General features: G+C 43.8%; 1 protein-coding gene across 2 annotated transcripts in view; it reads right to left on the bottom strand.

The window, feature by feature from the left end:
• Positions 1 to 2,105: 2,105 nt before the first annotated feature.
• Positions 2,106 to 22,908, bottom strand: part of AP3D1 (adaptor related protein complex 3 subunit delta 1) — a 76,142-nt gene continuing 55,339 nt past the window's right edge. The window contains exons 19-33 of one of the 2 annotated variants that reach the window (XR_001372377.3): positions 21,911 to 21,986; positions 20,787 to 20,986; positions 20,034 to 20,107; positions 17,037 to 17,235; positions 16,162 to 16,224; positions 15,467 to 15,562; positions 10,374 to 10,523; positions 9,426 to 9,473; positions 8,851 to 9,040; positions 7,625 to 7,713; positions 6,409 to 6,494; positions 5,802 to 5,923; positions 4,667 to 4,746; positions 3,323 to 4,209; positions 2,106 to 3,231 (exon numbers count right to left, since the gene is read on the bottom strand). Coding sequence is in view for 1 of the 2 variants with exons in the window: in XM_014599820.3 (XP_014455306.1) it covers positions 4,114 to 4,209; positions 4,667 to 4,746; positions 5,802 to 5,923; positions 6,409 to 6,494; positions 7,625 to 7,713; positions 8,851 to 9,040; positions 9,426 to 9,473; positions 10,374 to 10,523; positions 15,467 to 15,562; positions 16,162 to 16,224; positions 17,037 to 17,235; positions 20,034 to 20,107; positions 20,787 to 20,986; positions 21,911 to 21,986 (1,569 nt within the window). In the remaining variant the exon portion in view is untranslated. Of the gene's footprint in view, positions 4,210 to 4,666; positions 4,747 to 5,801; positions 5,924 to 6,408; positions 6,495 to 7,624; positions 7,714 to 8,850; positions 9,041 to 9,425; positions 9,474 to 10,373; positions 10,524 to 15,466; positions 15,563 to 16,161; positions 16,225 to 17,036; positions 17,236 to 20,033; positions 20,108 to 20,786; positions 20,987 to 21,910; positions 21,987 to 22,908 lie in introns of both variants that reach the window. The other variant, XM_014599820.3, reaches the window with a different exon arrangement.

Here is a 22,908-nt window from a genome sequence, read left to right as displayed (position 1 = left end):
CTCTGGCTGTGCAATTAAAGCTAGTTAACAGTAGTGACTTACCACAGTATGTGCCATGCTTGCCCCTGCCCCCCAGTAGGAAATGTTAAACGCAGTTCAACCTGAATGAAATGGGATTAAGTTGCCACATACTCAGGGTTGTTTTTTTAAACCATGGAATAATTGTGGGCACACAGGGTTAGTGTCATGAGTTATCTATCCCATGTTCCCTGTTAATTCACTTAATGCAATTTGTTCCCACTGTCAGCTAAGGTCCAAACAGTGGGTCTAATGGCCAGGTGGGTGTCAATATGTGAATATAATCTATTACTAGGCATCAGTCCGGTCCTACAGGGGTACTTAAAAAGGACACTAGCATTCAGACTGCATTTAGATGGCCCATGCATCCTCAAGTCTCCACATGCATATGCATAACAGTCCAGTCATGACCATTCTCCTGGAAGGCTGGGCTTGTACTGGGAATTAATCAGGTTTTGTACTGGACAACACTCTTTTTTAAGCCCCATACCCCATTCACTGCAGAAATGAGGTGTGGAGTGAATGAGGCAGGGGATTGCAAGGAAAAACTTCATGCCCAAGACACATGAATATTGCTGTGGAGAACAGATTATTCTGTCCCTGCTTCTACCCAGATTCTGTTCCTACCCAAGGCTCCTAACATGATGCTAGGCAAATCACTTGGGATTTTTAACAGTGGACACCAAAGGTTTCTTCTGATTCTCAGTGCCTGACTCAAGACCTTGGCTGCTGGCTTGTAGATATGGTTTCAACATGCAAAAATGCTACGTGATGCCAAGTACTCAGAAAATGCCCACTGCTAAGTGTCTAGCGGGCACTGAAAATTAGAGAACACAACCCTCACCTGTGCCTAAAATTCTCACCTGCAATCCCCTCCCTGTCCAGGGGTGATGTGAATATAAAAATCAATGTTTGTGAGACTGTAACAGAAACTTTTATTGATGAGCAGCAGAGAAAATGTATGAAAGGCCATAATTAACTGTCTTCAGAACAGTTTGAATGTGGTGCTATAGATCAGACACAATGAACAGAGACAAAATATCGAACAGCTGTTCATTACTCAGTACCATTTATTCTATGCTTTAAATGGGACTGTGTAATTAGACAATCATATGTACACAAAAGGAGCCTGAATTCTCAGGCTAACACTTTCAGCTTTCCCAACTTCTGAGTGATTGAGGCGGCAATACAAAAAATCAATGTTCCTTTAACATAGTTTGCATGTGGTCAGATATGAAGGGTCCCCACAAAAGCAGGCGGTTTCGGGCTACAGAACTGTTGTGCAGTGGTGGGGTTTCCTGACAACACACACATCTTCCAGTTCCAAGAAGAGCACACAGAAAGACATCTATAAGCTTTAAACAGGAGTGAAGATACAGTTTTCACTTAGGCCAGCTGAATAATTTCTTTTCCCTGCACTGTTTGGGTTGAAGGAACCATTTGCAATACTGTCTTTTAGCAAAGGGACCTAAAATGGATGTCCTGACCTCTTGTGGTCATTAACGATTAGTATGGAGAGGAACTTTGGTTGCTGTTAAATCAGGCAATAAATATGGGTTAATTCAAGAGGCATTAATAGTATAAATTCAAACCTTCACACCAGAGGACTCCTTTCTGTATGCTGTCTTCACAGCTTTCAGTCAAGAGCCCTTGCTACCCATCAAGAGAGCTGACAGTCAAGTATCACTTGTTAATATGTATTAGAAAGGTAGAACTGGGAGGTATTCCTGGGTCAATCCTGTCTTCAGCTCTTGCAGGAAGCTATGTCAGATGCTCTACTTCAGGAACTCAGCACATTCCAGCTCTTAAAAACCACTTGGGTGTCTTGCCCCACTTTATCAGTTCTGGTCTTGGAGCACTTACACTGTGCCTTCGTGAACTTTTGCCCTTTGCCATTTTAGGTTGAGAGCCCATTTGTACTTCCCTGTGCTAAGCCCTCGGGCAGCCTAAGGAACTACTGGCTCCATCCCACAGTTGCCTGCACTTTGGTGTTGTGCAAAACTGCATTTAGTAGAGTTTGGCCCCACAGTCGGGTTTCCCTCTTAATAAAAGGCAGTAGGAATAGGAAGGTGTTATAATAATCAAAATGAACTTTTTTGAAATTTTATTGGATCATCTTGACACAAAATCGTTACAGCAGCTTGTGGTATGTTTTTCTTTTCTTTGTAAGGGAATGTTGATAGCAAATAAATTTCTTTTAATATAACACATCATACAGTTTCAAAATTCTAGAATCACCGCACAGGATTCTGTAAGAGAAGAGACTACATGCTAAAGTGACAATTTTCATCCATGAATTTTGTTTTTTTAAAAAAACCCCACTAATTAAGGAACATTATCCTTTAAGACAATTTTATATGTTCAGTTTCTAATACATGAACTGGCTAACCAAGGGAGGTTGACCAATACCAGACACTACCACTTCACCAGCAGAGGAGCCTGCTGCAAAGGGGTTCCTGCCGTACTCAAGCACAGACAGAACAGGATGCAGGTCCTAGCAATAAAACCATAGCAGAGCCTTTAAAAACCAACCTAGTATGGGGTAAAGTATAAAGAGCACAATCTATGTTTAACATAGTACATTAAATTAACCCAAAGGATAAAGATCCCTGTCCCATACAGGTAGGGTTTTCTGTAGAAGCCTACTGTGCAATAAGGACTCCTGCTGAAGCAGTGTGATCGTCAAAAAGTTGCAGACGTTTCAATTCTCTCCCCTCCTTTTTTGAGCCACTGGCAATTCTCACCCCACAACTCCAAGCAATAGTCACCTAACAGGCTGCTATCTTATTGGGTATAGAGCAACACAAATTTTAAAGAAAACTTTAGGAGAGGCAGATATTGTGGGGAAAAAATGCCACTTACGTCTATTTTGCTCATCTGTTTTACACAGACTGAAGGCTGTCCCTTTCCAATCAATGATTCCAGATATTAGTTAACAAAAAGCACAGAGCAGAGTCAACTTGTCACTGGCCAGCCCTGGTCTTCCCTCTCCCAACTGGGCAGGTGCTGTTTTGATGGGATGGCCCAATTATGCTGCCAGCACCTGTCTAAGGCTGAATCCACCATCAGGAAGGCAGGCCCACCAGAATGCTTCTGGGATGACAAACCTCACCACAAGAGCAGGGGTGAGGCAAATGTTTCAGAATAGGAAGTATTTCAGGGGCACACTTCTCCAAGCTGGTAGTGGTCAACCTCATCTGGAGAACCAAATTACTAAAAAAAAAAAAAAAGAAATTAAATACAGTTAAAAAAAACCCAGGAGCAAAAGACCTTTGGATTTCCAGTTTCTTTGCTACATTCTAACCTTTTAGGAATGTGAAATCTCAGTGGACTTTACAAAGCAGATCAGCAGAGATCACTTGAAGGGGAGAGGCTTAACAGGCCTCATTGTGGGGACCAACGACAGCAGAGAGGACTGAGCAGTACCGCTTTTCAGCCTGTGCTTGATATACTCTGTACGTTCATCCTCTATCCTTTCAATTGTCAATAACTGAAGGTTTAAGGCCCAAGGCAGCTGTCACAAGCGGAAATTCAGTAACATCCCAACTCTTACCAGGCTCATGTGGATTAACTCTTAAGAGATCAACAATGTAGATATTCTGGAACAACTGAATTTGAGATTCAAAAGGAAGGCCTCCATGTCACACATCAGCCTCTGCCAGAAGCACATCATCTCTAGTACAGTGGAGCTGAGAACAAGTTCCCCCGACAGGCCAAGGCCACCTCCCTTGGTAACAAGTGCAATCACCAGATGATACTGTTGATAAAACTCTGCTTCACTCCACCATCCCACACAGGAGGCAGGGCATATTGGATCACCATGACTCGCTGAATAAATATGCCCCCCCGTGAAACGTGTCGGGATCTCTCTGGACTGGAAAGGGTTAACACCACAACTGGTAAAAAATTTGAAATAAAAAAAAAGTAAACAGACAGCCTTAAAATGTCTAAACTGCAAACAATGGTGGAGTTAACTGAAAAGCACGTGCCCAGGATAGTACATGCGTACGAGGGAGAAACTTAACACTTGGATCTGGTTTGTCTTTATGTGGTTTTAAGTGCATCTCTTGTCGTTGCAGTATTTAGGAGGGATATTCAGCACATCGACAACGTCTCTTTCATCTCGTCCAACAAGTTGCTAAGCAGGGTGGACTCGTTACACTTTCCATCTACAGAGACGGAATTCTCTCCCTTGAAAAGAGAAAGGCAAGGCTGTTAGCTCCTCCTCGATCACAACCCGGTTCTACACCCAACAGTGGCTGCTGCATACCCAAGGTTTGCTCTGCCACCAGGGACTGCAACTATGACAGTTGCCTGCACAGTCCCTTAGACAAAGCAGCAAAGGAGAAGCCCGACTGGGACAGCGGCCATGAACCCTGCTCTTCTCCCTTGGCGCAGACTGGGCAATATGGTTGTGTGTAGCTCACAGTGCTCTAGTACCTCTGTCTGTTCTGAACCCCTGGGCAACACGAACTGAGGTTCATCCATGTCGGCCCAGATCTAGGCATTCAGGAGGGCCACCAGGTAGCAAGCCTGGCAGAAGCCATCTAGAAAACTCACCATGAGACATCCCCAGTTCCCAACTTTTCCCTTAAAAAGGGTACAGATTAAGTCAGTCTCTACCTGCCTATCCCTTTTCAGAACTTACCTTTTTTACCAGTAGGCAAACATGATGACCTTGAATAGAACGACTATACATTGATGCACAAGAATCAACTCGTTCCACAACTACAAAAAAAAAGAAGTCATTTTTATCCAAAAGCCTTTTCTACCACCATTTGCTTCCACTACAGTATATTAGTCTAGGACCATGCTGTTAACAGTGACTGGCCAGTGCATCATTACAGTCAGGAGGGAGGAGTGATGTGGTCTGGATGCCTTTCCTACCTATTTGCTTTTTCAAATGGGTGCAATGATGTTGGAGCACTGAGATTAATTCACAAATTGCCTTCTCACAAAACTGCAAAGCCTTCTTTGCTGCAAGAACTATTTGCGAGGAAACAATTATTTGTCCCAAAAATCAAACACTGGCCATTCTAAAAAGCCAAGAAAAGCCCTCTAAAAGCCATTTCAACTCACCCATCTGTGTAGTCAGGAGAAAACACACTCCACATCTTTGCCCGAGAATTGCCAGCACTTCCAAGTTAAAGTACCAACTCTCCTCCCCACCCCCAGTAATTAAATGTAGTACTAGTGAAGGGTTAGAATGAAAGCACTGAAGACTGAAGCAACTGTGCAAAGAGCAGTGACAGGCAACAGCAGTGCAAGCTGCCCTTGCCCCACCAAACAAAAGGAACCATCGATCTATTGGGATCCTTATGGGTGCTCATTTTGTGTGGTCTTAGGTTTTGATGGGGACACCTTGCCATTCCAAAACTCAGCCAAAACCACTTCCACCCATAACCAATTTCATATGGACTATATTTGATCTGTGATCACAAGCTAAGAGTACTTCCATTCCCTGAGCTGAGCTACTCTCTGGGCATGTCTACCCACGCATTAATGAGCACTTCTTATTGTGCATTAAGTTTAGTACCTGTAATAATGGGTACTAACTCAATGCACAGTAACTGGCATTACTGTACAATAGCGCCGACGCAGTCTTTTAGTGATACTAATGCATAGTAGACTAATTCTATTGCGCATTAGTGCAACAGCACGGCTTTTGCCATGACACGCGAATACACAGTAGAATTAGTTTACTACTTGCTTAGCATCTCATGTAGACATGCCCTCTAGGTATTTCAACAAAACTTGCAGACAGCTCTACACTGGGAACTTACCTGAAAAATGGTGGTGAAAACAAATCTTTGCCAGTAGATGTTGGAAAGAAATGCTAATTCCATCTACTTTTATAGAATTCATGTGCAGATCCCCAGACTCCAGCAGCTTGGCAAAAGCATCGCTGTGAAAACATGAAGGAGAATAAACCGTTGGCTATGAACTCAGGCTGATCTTGGCCTTGACAACACCATGCAGGCTTTAACGAATCTAAATGACGCAGCAGCCCCGGTGCTGTTAAAAATCTAGTGGGACACTGAGGCTTAGGAGAGGCACTGGAATCCACACTCCAGACTATCACAGTATCTCCGTAACAGAAAAAAAAATTGTGGACTCCTCATCGACCTCTGCTAGCCCATCATATGCACCACTGTTCAAGTTGGTTTCAGAGGTAATTGGAAATGAGGGACAGACATTTTAATAAGTAGGTCACAGTTCCTTCATGGAACAGAAAAACTGCAGACAGAAGCAATCAGCTGGAAAAGTCAGAAACATGCTGCACATCCTGCAAAGGCAGCCCACAGCCAAAGCTCAGCTTCATGTGGGTGGCAAAGACATCAATGCTGTGAGGCACAGGTAAGGCAGCGAGCCCCCTTAGGTGGCACTTACCTATAGCAAGGCGTCGTGATCAAGTATGAAGCGCAACTGAAGTGCAATTTGAAATCTAGTTTTTCATGGGTTGAACCTTCATCATTCTGCAACAGGTCAAAGGAGAGGAGATGAATGGGAGCCCAGAGGCAGCAAGAGGAGGCCCCCACCCCAATCTACCAAACAGAGACGTGGTCGAAAGTCCACTGACTCTCAGTCTAAGCATTCCATTTAATGGACCTGAAGATCTGGTTCTGAGGAAGGAGAGTAGCAGAGTACCTGCCATGTTTGGGTATTGGGCATTTGGATAAGGGGCCACCCTGGCGTTAGGGATGAGCTGGCATTTTTTGGGACATGCACACAGAGAGGGGTTAAGGGACACATTTTACAAATGAGGTAGCCAGATAGTTTTGACCAAGTTTTAAACCTGTGTTTGGTTAAAGCAAGTACTGAGCAGAGTGAATCTGTCCTGTTATCTTCCAAGATGGAGTACTACATCTCATTGCATCAAGCTTGTACTTGAGAAGTAGCTTGTGGAGTAAGCTACCAATTCCTGGGTCTTTCCTAGGAACATGTTTGCTATAAAACTGATCAAAAATGAAAAACAGCTGAGATGATAATGGCCCCCTCCAAGCCAGCCATTTACCTGCAGCTCAGGTTGTGGCTTTAGGTTCAGAAAATTTAATGTTCAGACAATTTAAACAACACTAGAAACCAGCATATTTTGAAAACCAGACCTTGGTCCTTATTAAATGGCCTCATCTTGCTCTTAGCTTTTACCCTGCATTAATAACATCCAACTCCTATTGCCATTTTCCAGAAACAGGGAGTCTATAGAGCAGTAGTGAACGGATCACCAGATGGGCTGGGGTCAGAAGGAACAGCCTCTGCACTGTTTCTCCTTCCAGCTGGCTGGGCAGCAACATCGTAGATGACCTCCCCACCTTCCCAGGCAGATGTCTCCCCAAAGTGATCCTTAAACAGATAAAGAGCAATGGAATCTGAAACGTCTGCCACATACTGATGGAGTGACACCTTTGGACATGCTCATTTTATGCTCTGGATGCTCTTTGCACAAGATGTCATGTAAAATACTTCTCACGTTGCAGAATGGGCTGATTAGCAGAGATGAAATGATGCCTCAGAGAAGCTCCAAAGCAGTGCCTTCTACCCAAGTCAAGCTGCCTTATGCAGTCCCAAAGGAAGGCAAGACCACAGAGTTCAAAACTGCACTTACTTTGACTATAAAGGACAGTGTTCCTTTTAGCTTCTGAGCCATAACAATGCTCTGAAGAGTAAACACAAACTGGGCTTCATTAGAGATTCCTAGCATGGAGAAAGGAGAGAGTGGGAGTAAGGTCATGAGGAAAGGCTTCATATCTGATTATGAGACTTAAACACATTTCGACCACTGGCAATGTGCAGTGGTGCTGAAGCAGGAAATAAGCTCCTCTCTCATCTATGTTTGGAACTAGATTAGGCCTGAAATGTTCAAAGGAGCCATATGCCCAATTCCCACTGCAAGATTTGGGCATGCGACTCCTGGGCCTCTTTGAAAACCACAACTTAGAACTAACTAAGAGCATGCATTAAGTGGAGATATATTTAAATCACTTTTACTTCAATAGATGTAAAAGGTTCTGCAGCAAAAGAGCTTTACATAACATTCAAGTGTTTTCCCACTTGTAATGATTTGCTGTTAACATTCAAGGGCATGTACCAGGTTTCTTTAAAATTATATCACCAATTGTTCTTCAACGGTGTACCCATCCAGGCATTTCAAAGTACAGTGAAGTCACTAAGCCTTAAAACACTCCTTTGAGGTACATATCAGTATCAATCCCAATTTAAAAATGAAAAAAACAATGTGGTAAAAAAAGTGAAGTAACTCAGTGCTCCTAACTGTAACAATCAGTGCCTTGTAATATTCGGTGTTTAAAGGACTCAACTCCTGCATTCTAATAATCAAGTGGAAATCTGCTTTTCAATACATGTTATCACTATCCATTTCTTTTTTTTCAAACTTTTCTCCCCAGCCAGAGTGCATGCTAGACATTTAGAAAACAGAAGGCAAATAAGGAATAATTTAAGCCCTCCTAATTATTAAGCCAGTCTCATGTTTTTTGCATGCTTGAAGTTGGCAGCACTGGTGACTGCAATTTCAATGTTTCTCAATCTGGGGCACAACTGGGAAGAAATCCTGATAGCCTAATTCCCAGTCCTACTGTTAGCTACTACTTTACTATGCCAACATGAAAAACATCTCTAAATAATTATGGTTCCTGAAGGATGGCTATATCTCCAATCACTCATCTAAGAGTCTAGAGAGACTGCAGACTAGGCAATGTCCTCACACAATCGGGACACATTTTTGCAAATAGCAAACAACTTAGTTTCCTCTACAATGTGGAGTTAGACATGCACTGAGACCCACACCCCACTGCAGCTGTACATTGACCATACCAGGGGGCAGCTGGAAGGGCACAGGTATCCCATCATGGACTGATGACCCTTCTGGCCGGATCATTTTAGTGTTGAGAGAGTCCAGGACGTTTAACTCCATGCTCTTCACGAAGCTGGTACTCTTGTTCTCAAAGATTACCGAGACAGTGACTTGACTGTCATTCTGGAGATTTCCTTGAATATCGTATGTCTGCAAATGAAGACATCACAGGAGGGCATTGACAACTACTCAGAGTACCCAATGAGACTATGCCAAGCTTCAGACGGCAGTGGATTAGACAGTTCAATATTGTTTCCTAGTCTTTAAGTTGCACAGCAGGACAACCAAGCACTGGGATGGTATATGTAGATTTAATTAAGCTTTTGGCCATAGATAAAAAGCTATGGGAATGGATCCTGCTATATGGGTGTGACTAGTAATTTCTAGCGACTGGCACTAGCATAATTTACACCATTACAATGCTGCCTAAGTAACCTCTGTACAGTATTAGTAGATTATGAAAGGGATATCTCACTATGCACAGAAAATTCAAGAAGGGAGATCATACAGACTGACATATGAGCAATGTACTCACCATTTTAATGTAAGGGTTCTCAGCAAGAAGGTGATAACTGGACATAGGCTGAAAAACAAGAAGGATGTTACATAAAGAGTCATGTGGCTGGAGGGTAATGAACCCCACAAAGCACATGGGCTTTGCCTTTCATCGCAGGCATATCTTGAAGCAGCAAGCAAATGCCCTTCACTTATATGCAAGGGACGTTTTCTCACTCTAAGACCTCAAAGTACATTTTACTGAGCTCAACAGTATGTGCTAACCCTCAAAGCCCAGCACAAAGACCTTTCTTTGCCTTTAAGAAGTAAAGAAACCAATTTCTTACACACAGGTTACACCAGCTCAAGCATGGTTTATAACAACTGGATGCAAGAGATAAAACAGTAGGCTGAAGGAGGAGGTGGGAGCTTATCTACCCTACTCAGAGATGAGCAGTCAATTCACCTAACAGGTCACCAAAGCCTCTCTAGAAGGGCTTAAAATACTTAATGTGAACTCTGTGCACAACCCCAGTTGCCGTTTCACTTCAACATACAATTGTAGAGCCCCAAACACTGATGTTTTTTAGTTTGTTTGTTTTTTAAACCCATTTCCCATTTAATTTAAACAGCAAAAGTTTGTTCAGCTGGAGCATCCCCTTTACCTTTTGAAAAGAAAAGAACTTTGGCTGGGAAAGTCCCAGGAGTGGCTGCTAAGCTATGGTGTGTGGAGAAGGTGGTCACTTGGTGGCACCTCAAGTGCATTTCAGAGAGCTAACAATAGATTAAATCCTTCCCTAACGTTAAAGCTCCTTATTTGTTCTACAGTGAATTCTGCAGCTGTTACTAGGAAGGTTTAAGATCCAGCCTGTAGTATGAAATAATTTGGAAGGTCCTGAGACTTAAGGTACAAGAGTTGCTCAAAAGTATGCAGCAAAAACCCATCTCACACCAGCTCTAGCATCTCTTGTCTTGGACAACTCCTTACCGGTAGTGGTTCATCATCTAGTGTTCCATTCTGTACAGACTCCACTGGCTCCTCCTCACTGTGATGATGCTTTTTCTTGGACTTCTTTTTGTCCTTGGATTTCTCCTCCTTTTCCTTCTTGTGCTTTTTCTTCTTATGCTTGGAAGATTTCTAGCATGGAATTTAAATGAGTCAGCAATATTCTCTCAAAACCTACCACTAAGACACCTCTCCCAGTACTGATACTTCAACTTCATATAAAGGGCTGGAAGGGACCTTCTGAATCGCATGGCGCCGAGACGTGCGGCTCCCTGCTGTAACTCATGGCACTTCACAGAAAGCACCATGAGTTACAGCAACCCCCTGACCCAACAGACGCTCTTTTAAAAGCCTTCGATATGGTCTCCCATGATGCTCTTATAAAAAAAACCCAAGGGATAGTGGGCTGGCAGAGTTCACAGTCAGGTGGGTTGGGAACTGGCTAAGGGGTCAAACCCAGAGAGTGTTAGTGGACGGGACTGCATCATCTTGGTGGAAGGTGGTTAGTGGTGTCCCACAGGGTTCCTTTCTTGGCCCCGTGCTGTTCAACATCTTTATCAATGATTTGGATGAGAATGTGGAAAGCATGCTGGCCAAGTTTGTGGATAGTACTAAGTTATGGGGAAAAGCAGTCATGCTAGGGGATAGGCTGCAGACTCAAGCACACCTGGACAAGCTGGAAAGGTAGGTGGAGCGGAACTGGATGCAGCTCAATAAGGATAAATGCAGAGCGCTTCATCTGGGGAGAAGTAACCAGCAACATGAATATAGGTTAGGAGGAGATGTCCTGGCCAGTACTTTGGCTGAAAGGGACCTCGAGGTTATGGTTGATCACAGGATGAACATGAGCTGCCAGTGGGATGCTGTAGTCAGAGCTAATAGTGTACTGGAATGCATTAGCTGACGCATTGCAAGCAGGGCTAAGGAAGTCATACTTCCCGTCTACTCAGTGCTGGCGAGACCCAAGACTCAGTGCTGCACTGTGTCCAGGTCTGGGTGCCACACATCAAAAAAGATGTGGAGAATCTTGAAAGGTTCCAGAGAAGGACCATAAGAATGATTAAGGGCCTGGAGGACAAACCTTATGAGGAAAGACTAAGGGAGCTGGAACTGTTCAGCCTGGGGAAGAGATAACTGAAGGGGAACTTGGTGGCTGTCTATAAGTATGTAAGGGATGAATTTTGGGAGCTCAGAGAAAAACTGTTCACTAGGATGCCCCAGGGGAGGACAAGGATCAATGACCATGAACTGTTAGAGGATGGTTTCAGGTTAGATTCATACATGTTAGGGTCGGAAGGGACCTCAGTAGGTCATCGACTCCAACCCCCTGCCCTGGGCAGACGATCCCAGCTACGTGTTTGTCCGGTCTCCTCTTGAAGACCCCCAGAGTAGGGGAGAGCACCACATCCCTAGGAAGCCCATTCCAGATTCTGGCGAACCTTACTGTGAAGAAGTTTTTTCTAATGTCCAACCTAAATCTGCTCTCCATCACTCATGGCCATCGTTCCTAGTTACTCCAAGGGGTCCCCTAGTAAATAGAGCATCTCCTACTCCCTGCTGCCCTCCCCTGATAAATTTACAGGCAGCCACAAGATCACCTCTCAGCCTTCTCTTGCAAAGGATGAAGAGATCAAGGTCCCTCAGTCTATCTTCGCAGGGCCTTGCCTGCAGACCACTGACCATACAAGCGGCCTCCTTGGAACCCTCTCAAGATTCTCCACATCCCTCTTGAAGTGCAGCCCCCAAAACTGGACACAGTACTCCAACTGTGGCCTGACCAGTGTCACAGAGGGGAAGCATCACCTCCCTGGACCTGTTCGTCATGCATCTGCTAATGCATGATAAAGCACGGTTAGCCTTGTTGAGATCACTTCATCACGTTGATGACTCATGTTCATCTTGGAGTGTTCATCTTGGAGTCAGCTATGACTCCAAGATCCCTTTCTGCTGCTGAGAAGGTCATCCCCTAGCCTGTAAGTGTGCTGGTAGTTCTTTTTGCTCAGGAGCAGCACTCTGCACTTGTCTTTGTTGAACTGCATCCTATTTCATTCTGCCCATTTTTCCAACCTGTCCAGATTAGCCTGGATCCATTCCCTACCTTCTGGTGTGTTAACTTTGCCCCTACGCCCTTGTCCAAGTCACTGATAAAGACAGTGAATAGCACCAGTCCAAGGACAAAGCCCTGCGGGACTCCACTGCACACATCTCTCCAGGTCGATACTGTCTGGTCCACCAACCCTCTCTGGGTGCAACCCCTAAGCCGATTTGCCACCCACCTGACCATGTATTCGTCGACAACATGTGTAGATGCAAGGAAGAACTTCTTTACAGTAAGGGTGACCAGAATCTGGAAGACTTCCCAAGGAGGTGGTACAGTCCTTAACCTCCAAAGTCTTCAAGAAGAGACTGGACAGACACCTTGCTGGGATCATTTGATCTCAGCAGTATTCCTGCCCAGAACAGGGGAGTGCGACAATCTTTTGAGTTCCCTTCCAGCCCTTAATTTTTATGATTCTAAAGCCCTCTCCAGCCACACGCTTCTGTTAGGCCACAGCTGTAGAGCGCTTTCAGAGGGTCGATTGCACGACATCATCACTTTTGTCAATGCCCAGTGTTCAATCCTATGCTAACACAAGCAACTACATCATATAAGCCCACTCTACATACCTCAATAATGATCCTCTATGCTGGGCCCCAGCGTGCTACTCCAGACTGTCGCCTGCTTGGGTGCAGATGCTCTGAACCCAAACCAGTCCAGTACAAGAAGAGGTCAGAATCTGTTTAAGTGGCACCTTTCATAGATTCATAGATGTTAGGGTTGGAAGGGACCTCAATAGATCATCAAGTCCGACCCCCTGCATAAGCAGGAAAGAGTGCTGGGTCTAGATGACCCCAGCTAGATACTCGTCTAACCTCCTCTTGAAGACCCCCAGGGTAGGGGAGAGCACCACCTCCCTTGGGAGCCCGTTCCAGACCTTGGCCACTCGAACTGTGAAGAAGTTCTTCCTAATGTCCAATCTGAATCTGCTCTCTGCTAGCTTGTGGCCATTGTTTCTTGTAACCCCCGGGGGCGCCTTGGTGAATAAATCCTCACCAATTCCCTTCTGTGCCCCCGTGATGAACTTACAGGCAGCCACGAGGTCGCCTCTCAACCTTCTCTTGCGGAGGCTGAAAAGGTCCAGTTTCTCTAGTCTCTCCTCGTAGGGCTTGGTCTGCAGGCCCTTGACCATACGAGTTGCCCTTCTCTGGACCCTCTCCAGGTTATCCGCATCTTTCTTGAAGTGTGGCGCCCAGAATTGCACGCAGTACTCCAACTGCGGTCTGACCAACGCCCTATAGAGGGGAAGTATCACCTCCCTGGACCTATTCGTCATGCATCTGCTGATGCACGATAAAGTGCCATTGGCTTTTCTGATGGCTTCGTCACACTGCTGGCTCATGTTCATCTTGGAGTCCACTAGGACTCCAAGATCCCTTTCCACCTCTGTGCCACCCAGCAGGTCATTCCCTAGGCTGTAGGTGTGCTGGACATTTTTCCTCCCTAGGTGCAGCACTTTGCATTTCTCCTTGTTGAACTGCATCCTGTTGTTTTCTGCCCGCTTGTCCAACCTATCCAGGTCTGCCTGCAGCTGTTCCCTGCCCTCCGGCGTGTCCACTTCTCCCCATAGCTTTGCGTCATCTGCAAACTTGGACAGAGTACATTTGACTCCCTCGTCCAAGTCGCTGACGAAGACATTAAAGAGTATCGGTCCAAGGACCGAGCCCTGCGGGACCCCACTGCCCACACCCTTCCAGGTCGAGACCGACCCATCTACCACGACTCTTTGGGTGCGACCCTCTAGCCAATTTGCCACCCACCGGACCATGCAGTCATCCACATCACAGCCTCTTAACTTGTTCACCAGTATGGGGTGGGATACCGTATCAAAGGCCTTCCTGAAGTCTAAGTATACGACATCCACCCCTCCTCCTGTGTCCAGGCGTTTCGTAACCTGGTCATAGAAAGAGACTAGGTTGGTCAGGCACGATCTGCCTGCCACAAACCCATGCTGGTTTCCCCTCAGCATAATTTGCCCTGCCGGGCTCTCACAAATGTGAGCCTTGATAATTTTTTCAAAGACTTTACTAAGGATGGAGGTGAGACTGACCAGCCTATAATTGCCCGGGTCCTCCTTCCTCCCCTTTTTGAAAATGGGGACCACGTTAGCCCTTTTCCAGTCTTCTGGGATTTGGCCCGTGTGCCACGAGCGTTCGAATATTCCCGCCAGTGGCTCTGCAATGACGTCGGCCAGTGCCTTCAGCACCCTCGGATGGAGCCCATCCGGGCCTGCCGACTTAAAGGCATCCAGTTCTTCCAAGTGACTCTGCACCACCTCAGGATCTACGTATGGAAGTCTGGCGCCTTGCTGCTGCCTCTCTACAACCCCAGTGAGAGACTTGTCGTGCCCCTCGCTTAGGAACACTGAGGCAAAGAACTCCTTGAGGAGTTCAGCCTTGTCCCCCCTGTCTGTCACCAATTGTTTCTGCCCATTTAGCAGCGGTCCTATTCCTCCCTGGGCCTTCCTTTTACTCCCAATATATCTAAAAAACAATTTCTTATTGTCCTTTACTTGGATTGCCATCCTCAGCTCCATGGTAGCCTTGGCCCGCCTAACTGCCTCCCTACAAGCACGAGCAGAAGAGGTATATTCATCTTTAGTGATCTCACCCTGTTTCCACTTTTTATGTGCTCCCTTTTTGGCCCTTAGGCTGCCCTGGATTTCTCTGGTCAGCCATGGAAGCCTCCTGGCCCCTTTGACTAAGGGCAAAAGTTATGTCTTGACCATGGTTGGCTAATTGTCCCCTCTGGCTCAAAACATAACCCACTCTTTATTACTCAGTATTCAGAGGTCCCTGGGGACAAGATCTCTCATCAGTACCTATGGCAGGGTTTTCTGAACCCCTCTGAAGCAGTCAGTACTGGCCATCATTAGTGACAGGTAGAACGCTGCTTGATCTAGGTTGTAACTCCTATATTTTCACATGCAATAATCTTCTAGTACTCATGACTACTGGGCTCAACTATAACCACTGACCTTTCCTTCATCGTCTTCCTCCTCTTCCCTGTCCTCCTTATTCGGTTCTTCATGGTCTTCAGGTTCAGCTATGGCAGTGCTCACCTCCGGCTCACTCTGATAAGGAGGCAAATCAGAAGGCTATGACACTAACTTGAATATGGACAAAGCAAAACAACTGAATCCTGGACAGAATGGAAACAGCTTTAGAACAATTACTGTTGTAGCACTTTAGGGCTGTCACCATTAAAGGATCATCAATTTATTCCTGAAATAAAATGGTTATGAACAAGTGCACTGACCAAGACACAAAAAAGCTCATCCTAGGAACACGTCTCAAAGATCCCCAACGCTTCTGCTTCAAAGTTTGTACTGAAAGCTAGAGTACTTTTAGAGCACTTTCAGATTATGCATACCCTTGGATCCATTAGTACTGCTAGCTCTTGGTTCACGCTGGAAGTAATGCTTTTGACAACAGTTTAACAGAAAACCCCTCCAGACCTCACTCTACTCCTTTCCTTCTGGGTATAACTTAACACCTGCTCTTCAAATTTTGTGATCACTCTTGAGCAGCAGGACTTGAGCAAACAGATTAAACTTCCACTGCTTCATGGTAATGGGAACCCATATGACCAGACAGAACTGGGGCCTTCAGCTCCTTCCCTCTGGACTAAACACTAGCAGTAATATCAGCAGTGACCCAATAAGAGGCATACCTGTGTCTGTGTAGTGGAGACAGGGGGAGGGGCAGGGGAGAGCCAGAAATCCAAGTCTTCCCCCTGAAATCCAAGGACAAACAAACCTTTAGAGCTGCTTTACATTATTCTTGGACTTTATTTTAGCATCTGGATTTCACTGCTGCCCAAACAAGCTGTTACTGTAATAATTTCAGAAGCACAGGAAGCATGTTTTTACTGCATAAAGCCATCAAACTTAGCTTTAACTAGCACCTTTGCATTGAGGCTCAGCAAAACAGTGTAGACACTAAGAATGGAGTCAATATGATGGCTGAAGTACCCTACAGCCCCTTCAAATAGTCACTAGATTGCAATCAGGACACTAGCTATACAAGATACGGGAAAGCCTGTAACAGTGCAATTCTCCTTGTAAACTGATCGGCAGAGAAAATATTCAAGACTTCAACATAGCCAACAACTTTTATTAACTGAAAATTATTTTTTTTAAATAAAAAGTGTTGCTACAAGATGAAAGATGGGGTGGGGGGTTCAAGAACCATATGTGGTAGGGAGGATTTCCCTGGTTCAGAAGCTGATTCAAGGACATTACTGACATATTCCTTCATTAGATCTGTGGGAAAGGAATGCTGAGCGTTCTGCTGGGATCTGACATTTGCTGGCTTTCAGGACAAAGTGGTTATTATTTTTGTGTTTAAGCAGAGGGGTCTAGACACATGGCATTTTTAAGGTTGTAAAAATTCAAGGAAATTAAAAAAATAAGTTAAAAATAATCATCTGATGGTGTCTTATTAGCAGCCACATTTGACCACTGAAATATAAGAATTTTTTTTTTACCATAAAAGTATATTAGCTGCAACACAATGATCTAATCACAGGACATGCCTTAGAATTACCTTCTTTTCTTCTTCATCCACCTTTCTCTCTTTGTCTTTCTTCTTTTCTTTTTCTCGCTCTCTCTCTTTGTGCTTCTTTTCCTTCTTTTTGGGTTTCTTACTCTTTTTCTCTACTAAGGGAGCTTCTGTGTCTGGAGACTTGAGGTTCTCAGTATTTCTGTGTTTTTGCACTGGCAGCTTCTCGCTATCTGCTAAGGGTCTTAAAAATGCATGATGAGTTACCTTCAATGAAGACCGTTTCCCAGCTGCCCACAGCACTTGCTGGATTCCCAGACAAGTTTGTGTTGGTAAAGATCAGATGATAGCTTCTCCTCAGAATGGAACTAGTCTCACCCACACAAACACTTTAGTATCCCAGGAGCGGCTCAGTTTTGCAGCAACAGACACTGCCCCCATGCATCAGAAGATAAATTAAATCATTCTGCAGGCAACTGTGAGCTGTGATCCCTCTGGCACTCACCCATCAATTGATAATGACACACTTGCAGATTAAGTAACGCTTACAGAAGACACACGCACACTCCCTGCACTCTTGCAAACCTATAAAGTAACCCTTGAGGGTAGGTGTAAAACAGGAGGAAATATTTGCAATAATAAATGTCACAAGCCAAGCAACACGCTGCAACTTTTGAGGTGACAGCTTGTCTTAAATCCTTGAACAAGAATTCTTTCTTAATCTTGCCCCTGGATAGGACCATTCCAAGTTTAATGGATTTTAAGATTTCTTATCATAAATATTGAGTTTCTATGTTTCAGGTTGGAAGGCTGTGCTGAGTCAATAGCCCAGCTTTCCATTAAAATAAGTTTCCACTATATCAGCGCACCCTAATTAAAAAAAAGTACTTAATAATGTAGCAATAAATACTATGCTGGCAACCCCTACTTGGACATAAGCAGCATAGAAACAAACATCCATCAGCTTGCCCCACTGTTGGCAAACTGGGGTGCCAGAAAGTAAAGAGAGACAAAGTCCATTAACTGTTACTTTCAGATGAGTTTCTGTTCAAATGCTGATTCTCGCATTTGAGCAGGCATCCATCATCAGTTCATGAAGACACTTATTGTTCTCATTCAGTTCAGTTTTTTGCTTAAACAGTACGAAGAACTGGACTTGATCCAACTTTACTTCAAAAAACAGACACTGTAAAACCAACAGGATCATACTAGTTTCATCATATGGCAAATCTCAGTTTTAGATTTGTTTTATGTGCTCCTGAGTGGTGATAGCAGTCAAGGCTCAAAGCAAGCCAGTAAGGATGAAGGAATCTTGCTCATAACTGGATTCGTTGCTTTTTAATATATCCATGATCCTGCACACTTTTACACTGTCCCACTAAAAAAAAACAAAACAAAAAACCAGCCAACCTTAGAAAGGCGGCCAACTGCTTAATGATATTCTTACCTGGAAGGCTTCCCTGAAACCAGACTGTATGTGTGTGAGTGACACAGACATAGCAGTGCAAGCAGAGAGAGAAAGGATAGAGATATGAGAAACATGACTGGAGAGTGCAATGACTGTGGAAAGGGGAAGAGCATGGACAGAAGTGTGGAAGTCCAGTGATACCTCCTGGAATACTACTGCATTAAGGCAAGGGTGTAGTGTTTTCTACACTGGTGTGTTTAGCTCAAACAGGACATCTGTTAGGAATTCACTTCCTCTTTGCACTCTTCATTTGCAGAGGCAAACAGACAGGTGAGTATTTTAGGAATGAGCAGATGAACTACATCAGAACAGGGTTTTCAGTATCTCATACTTAATGGACAGCAGTCAAGATTTTTAGGTGTGAAATACTCATCCAGTTTCTCTGGGAGTGTATGACAATAGCCAATATTTTAAAGCACATTTATGCAGCTGAGGGACATGAAGAACTGGCCCTAAACAGAACAGTCTTCATAGTTTTGCAGGAGGCATCAGTGGGTCATAAACCAGCAACTATATTTAATACATCAGCATTTTGTCAAAGAGCAGAAAAATCTGCGCACAGAGCTTTGCTGACTGTAATTATTAAAAGGCCTTTGAGAGGTTAAAGGTCTGTGGGAAAGCATGCTAGGTTCCTGGAGTTCCAACACACCCAACCCAAGAAGATCTTCTGGCAGAAGGGTTGCCCTTTTAAACAATTCCACTGGAAAGCAATTCAGACAAAGTAACAGTTGTGAAAGACTGAAAACCCCTAAAGGAACAGCATCTGCTTAGGGCATATGATGCTGTTAAGTGTAATTCGCCATTTCTGGCTGCTCCAAGAACCCCAAATGCCAATAGAGCCATACCAAGAACTGACTTTAACGTGTGCTTTGAAAACTCTGAACAGAGAAGGTGGCAGTCCCTCAAATGCAGGCAAGAATTGATGGATTTGGGTAAATCTATGCATTGGAAGCTTGTTAGATTCATTCATGTATGTGCGATTCTATCTAGATGATTGGTCCCCTTAGTTTCATTCAGGGGCTCCAGCCTCACTCACAAAACCAGTCTCTAAAAGGGAAAAAAATCTACCCTGCCTAAGTGACCAGAAAAAGGGTGGGGTATAACAGATGTACTCCTGGTCTAACAGGGACAATGTGTTTTGCAGAAATGATGAGTGGGTGGTAGTGTTAGGTACTGTAGCTCTTCCTCAGAAAAATCAGTCCCTCCACTACAAACCATTAGTAACCTTTACCTGATCATGGTGAGAGGGAAGAAAGGAAATGACATAGCCCAGAATTAAAGGAATAAGTGCAACCATAAACCCAGCAGAGACTGCTTCTTATGGGGCTTGGGTTTAGTCACTATGCTGAAGAAAGGACTGAAGGGAGCCAGATGGAGCCCACGGTCTGATGGCACAACTGTTACAAAAACAGAACTAAAGTACAGAATGAGTTTGGTCATCTCACCTTGTGCAAGGTGGATTATGACCTTATAAAGCATAAGTTCTAAATCATCTTAACTTTTGTAGCCCAGAGCCTTTGTGCATTCTGGTTTACAAGCAAGAAAACCCATACATAATATAGTTTTGTACTTACTTATCCAGATCTATATCAAGGGCCTTATATGGATCATTGGGATCTTTGTCATCCTCATCACTGGGCAGTGCATTCTAGGGTGAGAGAAACAGGCTACTCATTAAGGAAATGAGCTGACAGCACAATTTCAAGCCACAGGTAGAACATCCCAAACTCCACCTGAAAACAGGCCTCCTTGCAATCAGGTGTGAGAAGTCACACGGCCTGTCAAACTTAATCTAGCACTCTGTCTTTTATCAATGAATTTACAAGGAGAATGGTATTCCTCATACATCCCCAGGATTTGCATTCCCACTATTTGCCCCAAGATTCATGTTACTCCAAAACAAATTCGGACTGTACAGCATGTACAGAATTAGCATGTACAATTCATTTTAGCTGCAAATCTGCTGACCAGAATGCAAGTTATAGTCACAGTGAAGCAACAAAGTATAAATGAAGCAGCTATGTGATTATCATTATTTTCATAGCAGATATGTATATCATAAGTTTTACCAGTCTTTTGTTTTTGCTCTGGTTGCAGCCTTTGGCTCTCTGCATCAAAAGTTAACGATTCCCTCTCCCTTGAAAGGGCAGGTCAAAAGACTCTCAATTAGGGAACCCATATGCTGCTGCTTAGGCAGTTTTGAAATACTCAGGAGTCTCAGGCCATGATGACCCAACTGAGGTTGACAGTGTTTTGGGACACTAGGAGGGTCACAAAACCAAGTGCAATGTGCTGAGACTCCTGAGACTATTAAGCAAACAACTGACCTCTGGCATCTCCTCCGTGATGATGTCCACGTGCTGGGCTGGGGCAATGTCTTCATCACTCTCCGTGTGTAGGGAGTTATGGCGGTGGTGTTTACCTTTCTTCTCTTTTTTCTGCTTTTTCTTCTTTTTGTCTTTCTCCAACCTCTGCTTATGCCTCCGCTCCTCTTCCAGTTTTACATATTGGTCAGACATAGGCATTCCTGTAAAGAAGGGCCCAAACTGCTCTCAGGCTAGTCTACTCTGAGGTTAACCATCTCCGTAGTCACTTCAGAACAAACATTTATTTTCCTCCCAACTCCTCATCCAGACTCCCAGATGGAGAGTAGCACACTACACTTCTACTTCTTAACCCTCCCCACTACAGCCCCTCAATAAAGCTTCCCCTGCCCGACTCCATATCCCTTTAGAAACCAGCAGACAAAATTCTGCTCTGATTCTTGCCTGCATCTTGTGGACTTAACATGGGTTGAACACTGACACTAAACGGAAGAATTTGACTCCAAGGCTACAAAGATATAAATATTTGACAATATTTTTTCATGTTTTGGGGAAACCCTTTACTATACATCTTAGACAAAACGTTGATGGCTGTAAATCTGCAAGTGAAGACACTGATTCCTGAGAGATGCATGTTAAGAGATGCTCAACCCCATATTACTCCTGAGCAATTATTTTTCAGATCTATAACTTACCATTAACCAGAAAGCAGCATATTAAAATAGTGTCACTACTATTGCTAAATTCTCTAGTGTCCCCATCCACTGGTCTCTGACATCAACTTTTTGCCTTACTGTACCGCAGAACTTGGTTATGTTCTGAAGATACTTCCTAACAATATCGGTTCTTTTTCATGTTTGAATATGTATTATATTTACCTGCTAAGCTGTTTGAACTAGAGCACACTTAAAAGAAAGTGGGCCTCATAGTCAGAATAACAGACTAACAGAGTAATTCAAACAGTTCTGAATTAAACAGCTGTATTTCTTAGTGCACTAAAAAGTGACAACCAATATGGGAACTATGTGAGAGACTGTAAAAGCTCATGCCATAAAACAGAGAAAATGACTACTTCTGTTTAAATCATTAGCTTCAACTCCATTTTGAAACTGCTTTGATGTACTTACCTGGAACTTTCAAGGGAACAGAAAGGTCTATCTGGACTACAGGTATATGCTCCACACCTGGAGTGTCCTGATATCGCTGGGTAAGTGAAAGAAAAACTGTATTAGTGTAGACTTCACAGCGCAGCGAGTTGTTGTGCGTCAGTTCAACACTTGATTAACTACATTAACACTTTAAATACGCAGTCAGTTAACTAGTTATATTATTTAGAAACATTTCTGATGGAGATGTTCATAATGGAGATATTTCAAAATATTAAAATCAAAGTGTAATCTCTGTAGTTAGTATGTCAAAGGATACGTTAATATTTAGAGAACCTGAAAAATGGATTAGCACTCAGACACTGCCACCAACTGATCATTATTGATCTGGACCTTCCTTCTAGCTACAGTGTTCTAGCATTATTTGTTTCAGACAAGAAAAGCGCATATATAAACTGCCTGAAAAACATTTATGGCTTGCTTCTTCTAAGGTAAACAATGAAGATTTAAGTTATCAAGGCAGTCTCAGGAAGTAATAGGGATAAGGAAAGCCCTAATCCTGGGAGAGATGAAGAATAAAAGAAAACAACAGTACAATAATCTAAATGCTCATTTGAGGCTTTTAGACACATGGAGCACTCAAATCAGCCACTAAACTAGCTGACGCATCACACTGACTGTCCACACATGGTGCTCTCAGTACTTTATCCTGTCTCTGCTTTTCACTATGTTCAGTATACCAGGCAATCTGCATAGCTCCCACCTGCCAAGTGTATCTGCTGCATCATAAACAGACCGTTGATCTCAACAGAATGTCTACATGGCACAGAAAGTCTTGGGATATGGGAGGGAATGAGTATAAAAAAAAAAAATCATAACCGCAAAAGAAGTACAACATTTACTCACATTATCGGACCAGGGGATTCACCTAAAGTTGTATTTTAAGTTCTTTCCAGCTACTTATGTATTTATTTTTTCTAGCTCTTTTAGCTGTCTTGGAGCCCAGGCTGAATATTAAA

Source organism: Alligator mississippiensis, chromosome 16 (genome assembly GCF_030867095.1).
Source record: "Alligator mississippiensis isolate rAllMis1 chromosome 16, rAllMis1, whole genome shotgun sequence".
Classification (NCBI taxonomy): domain Eukaryota; kingdom Metazoa; phylum Chordata; order Crocodylia; family Alligatoridae; genus Alligator; species Alligator mississippiensis.
The sequence above is the reverse complement of the archived record's forward strand: the minus strand, read 5'-3'. Positions and strand labels throughout refer to the sequence as shown.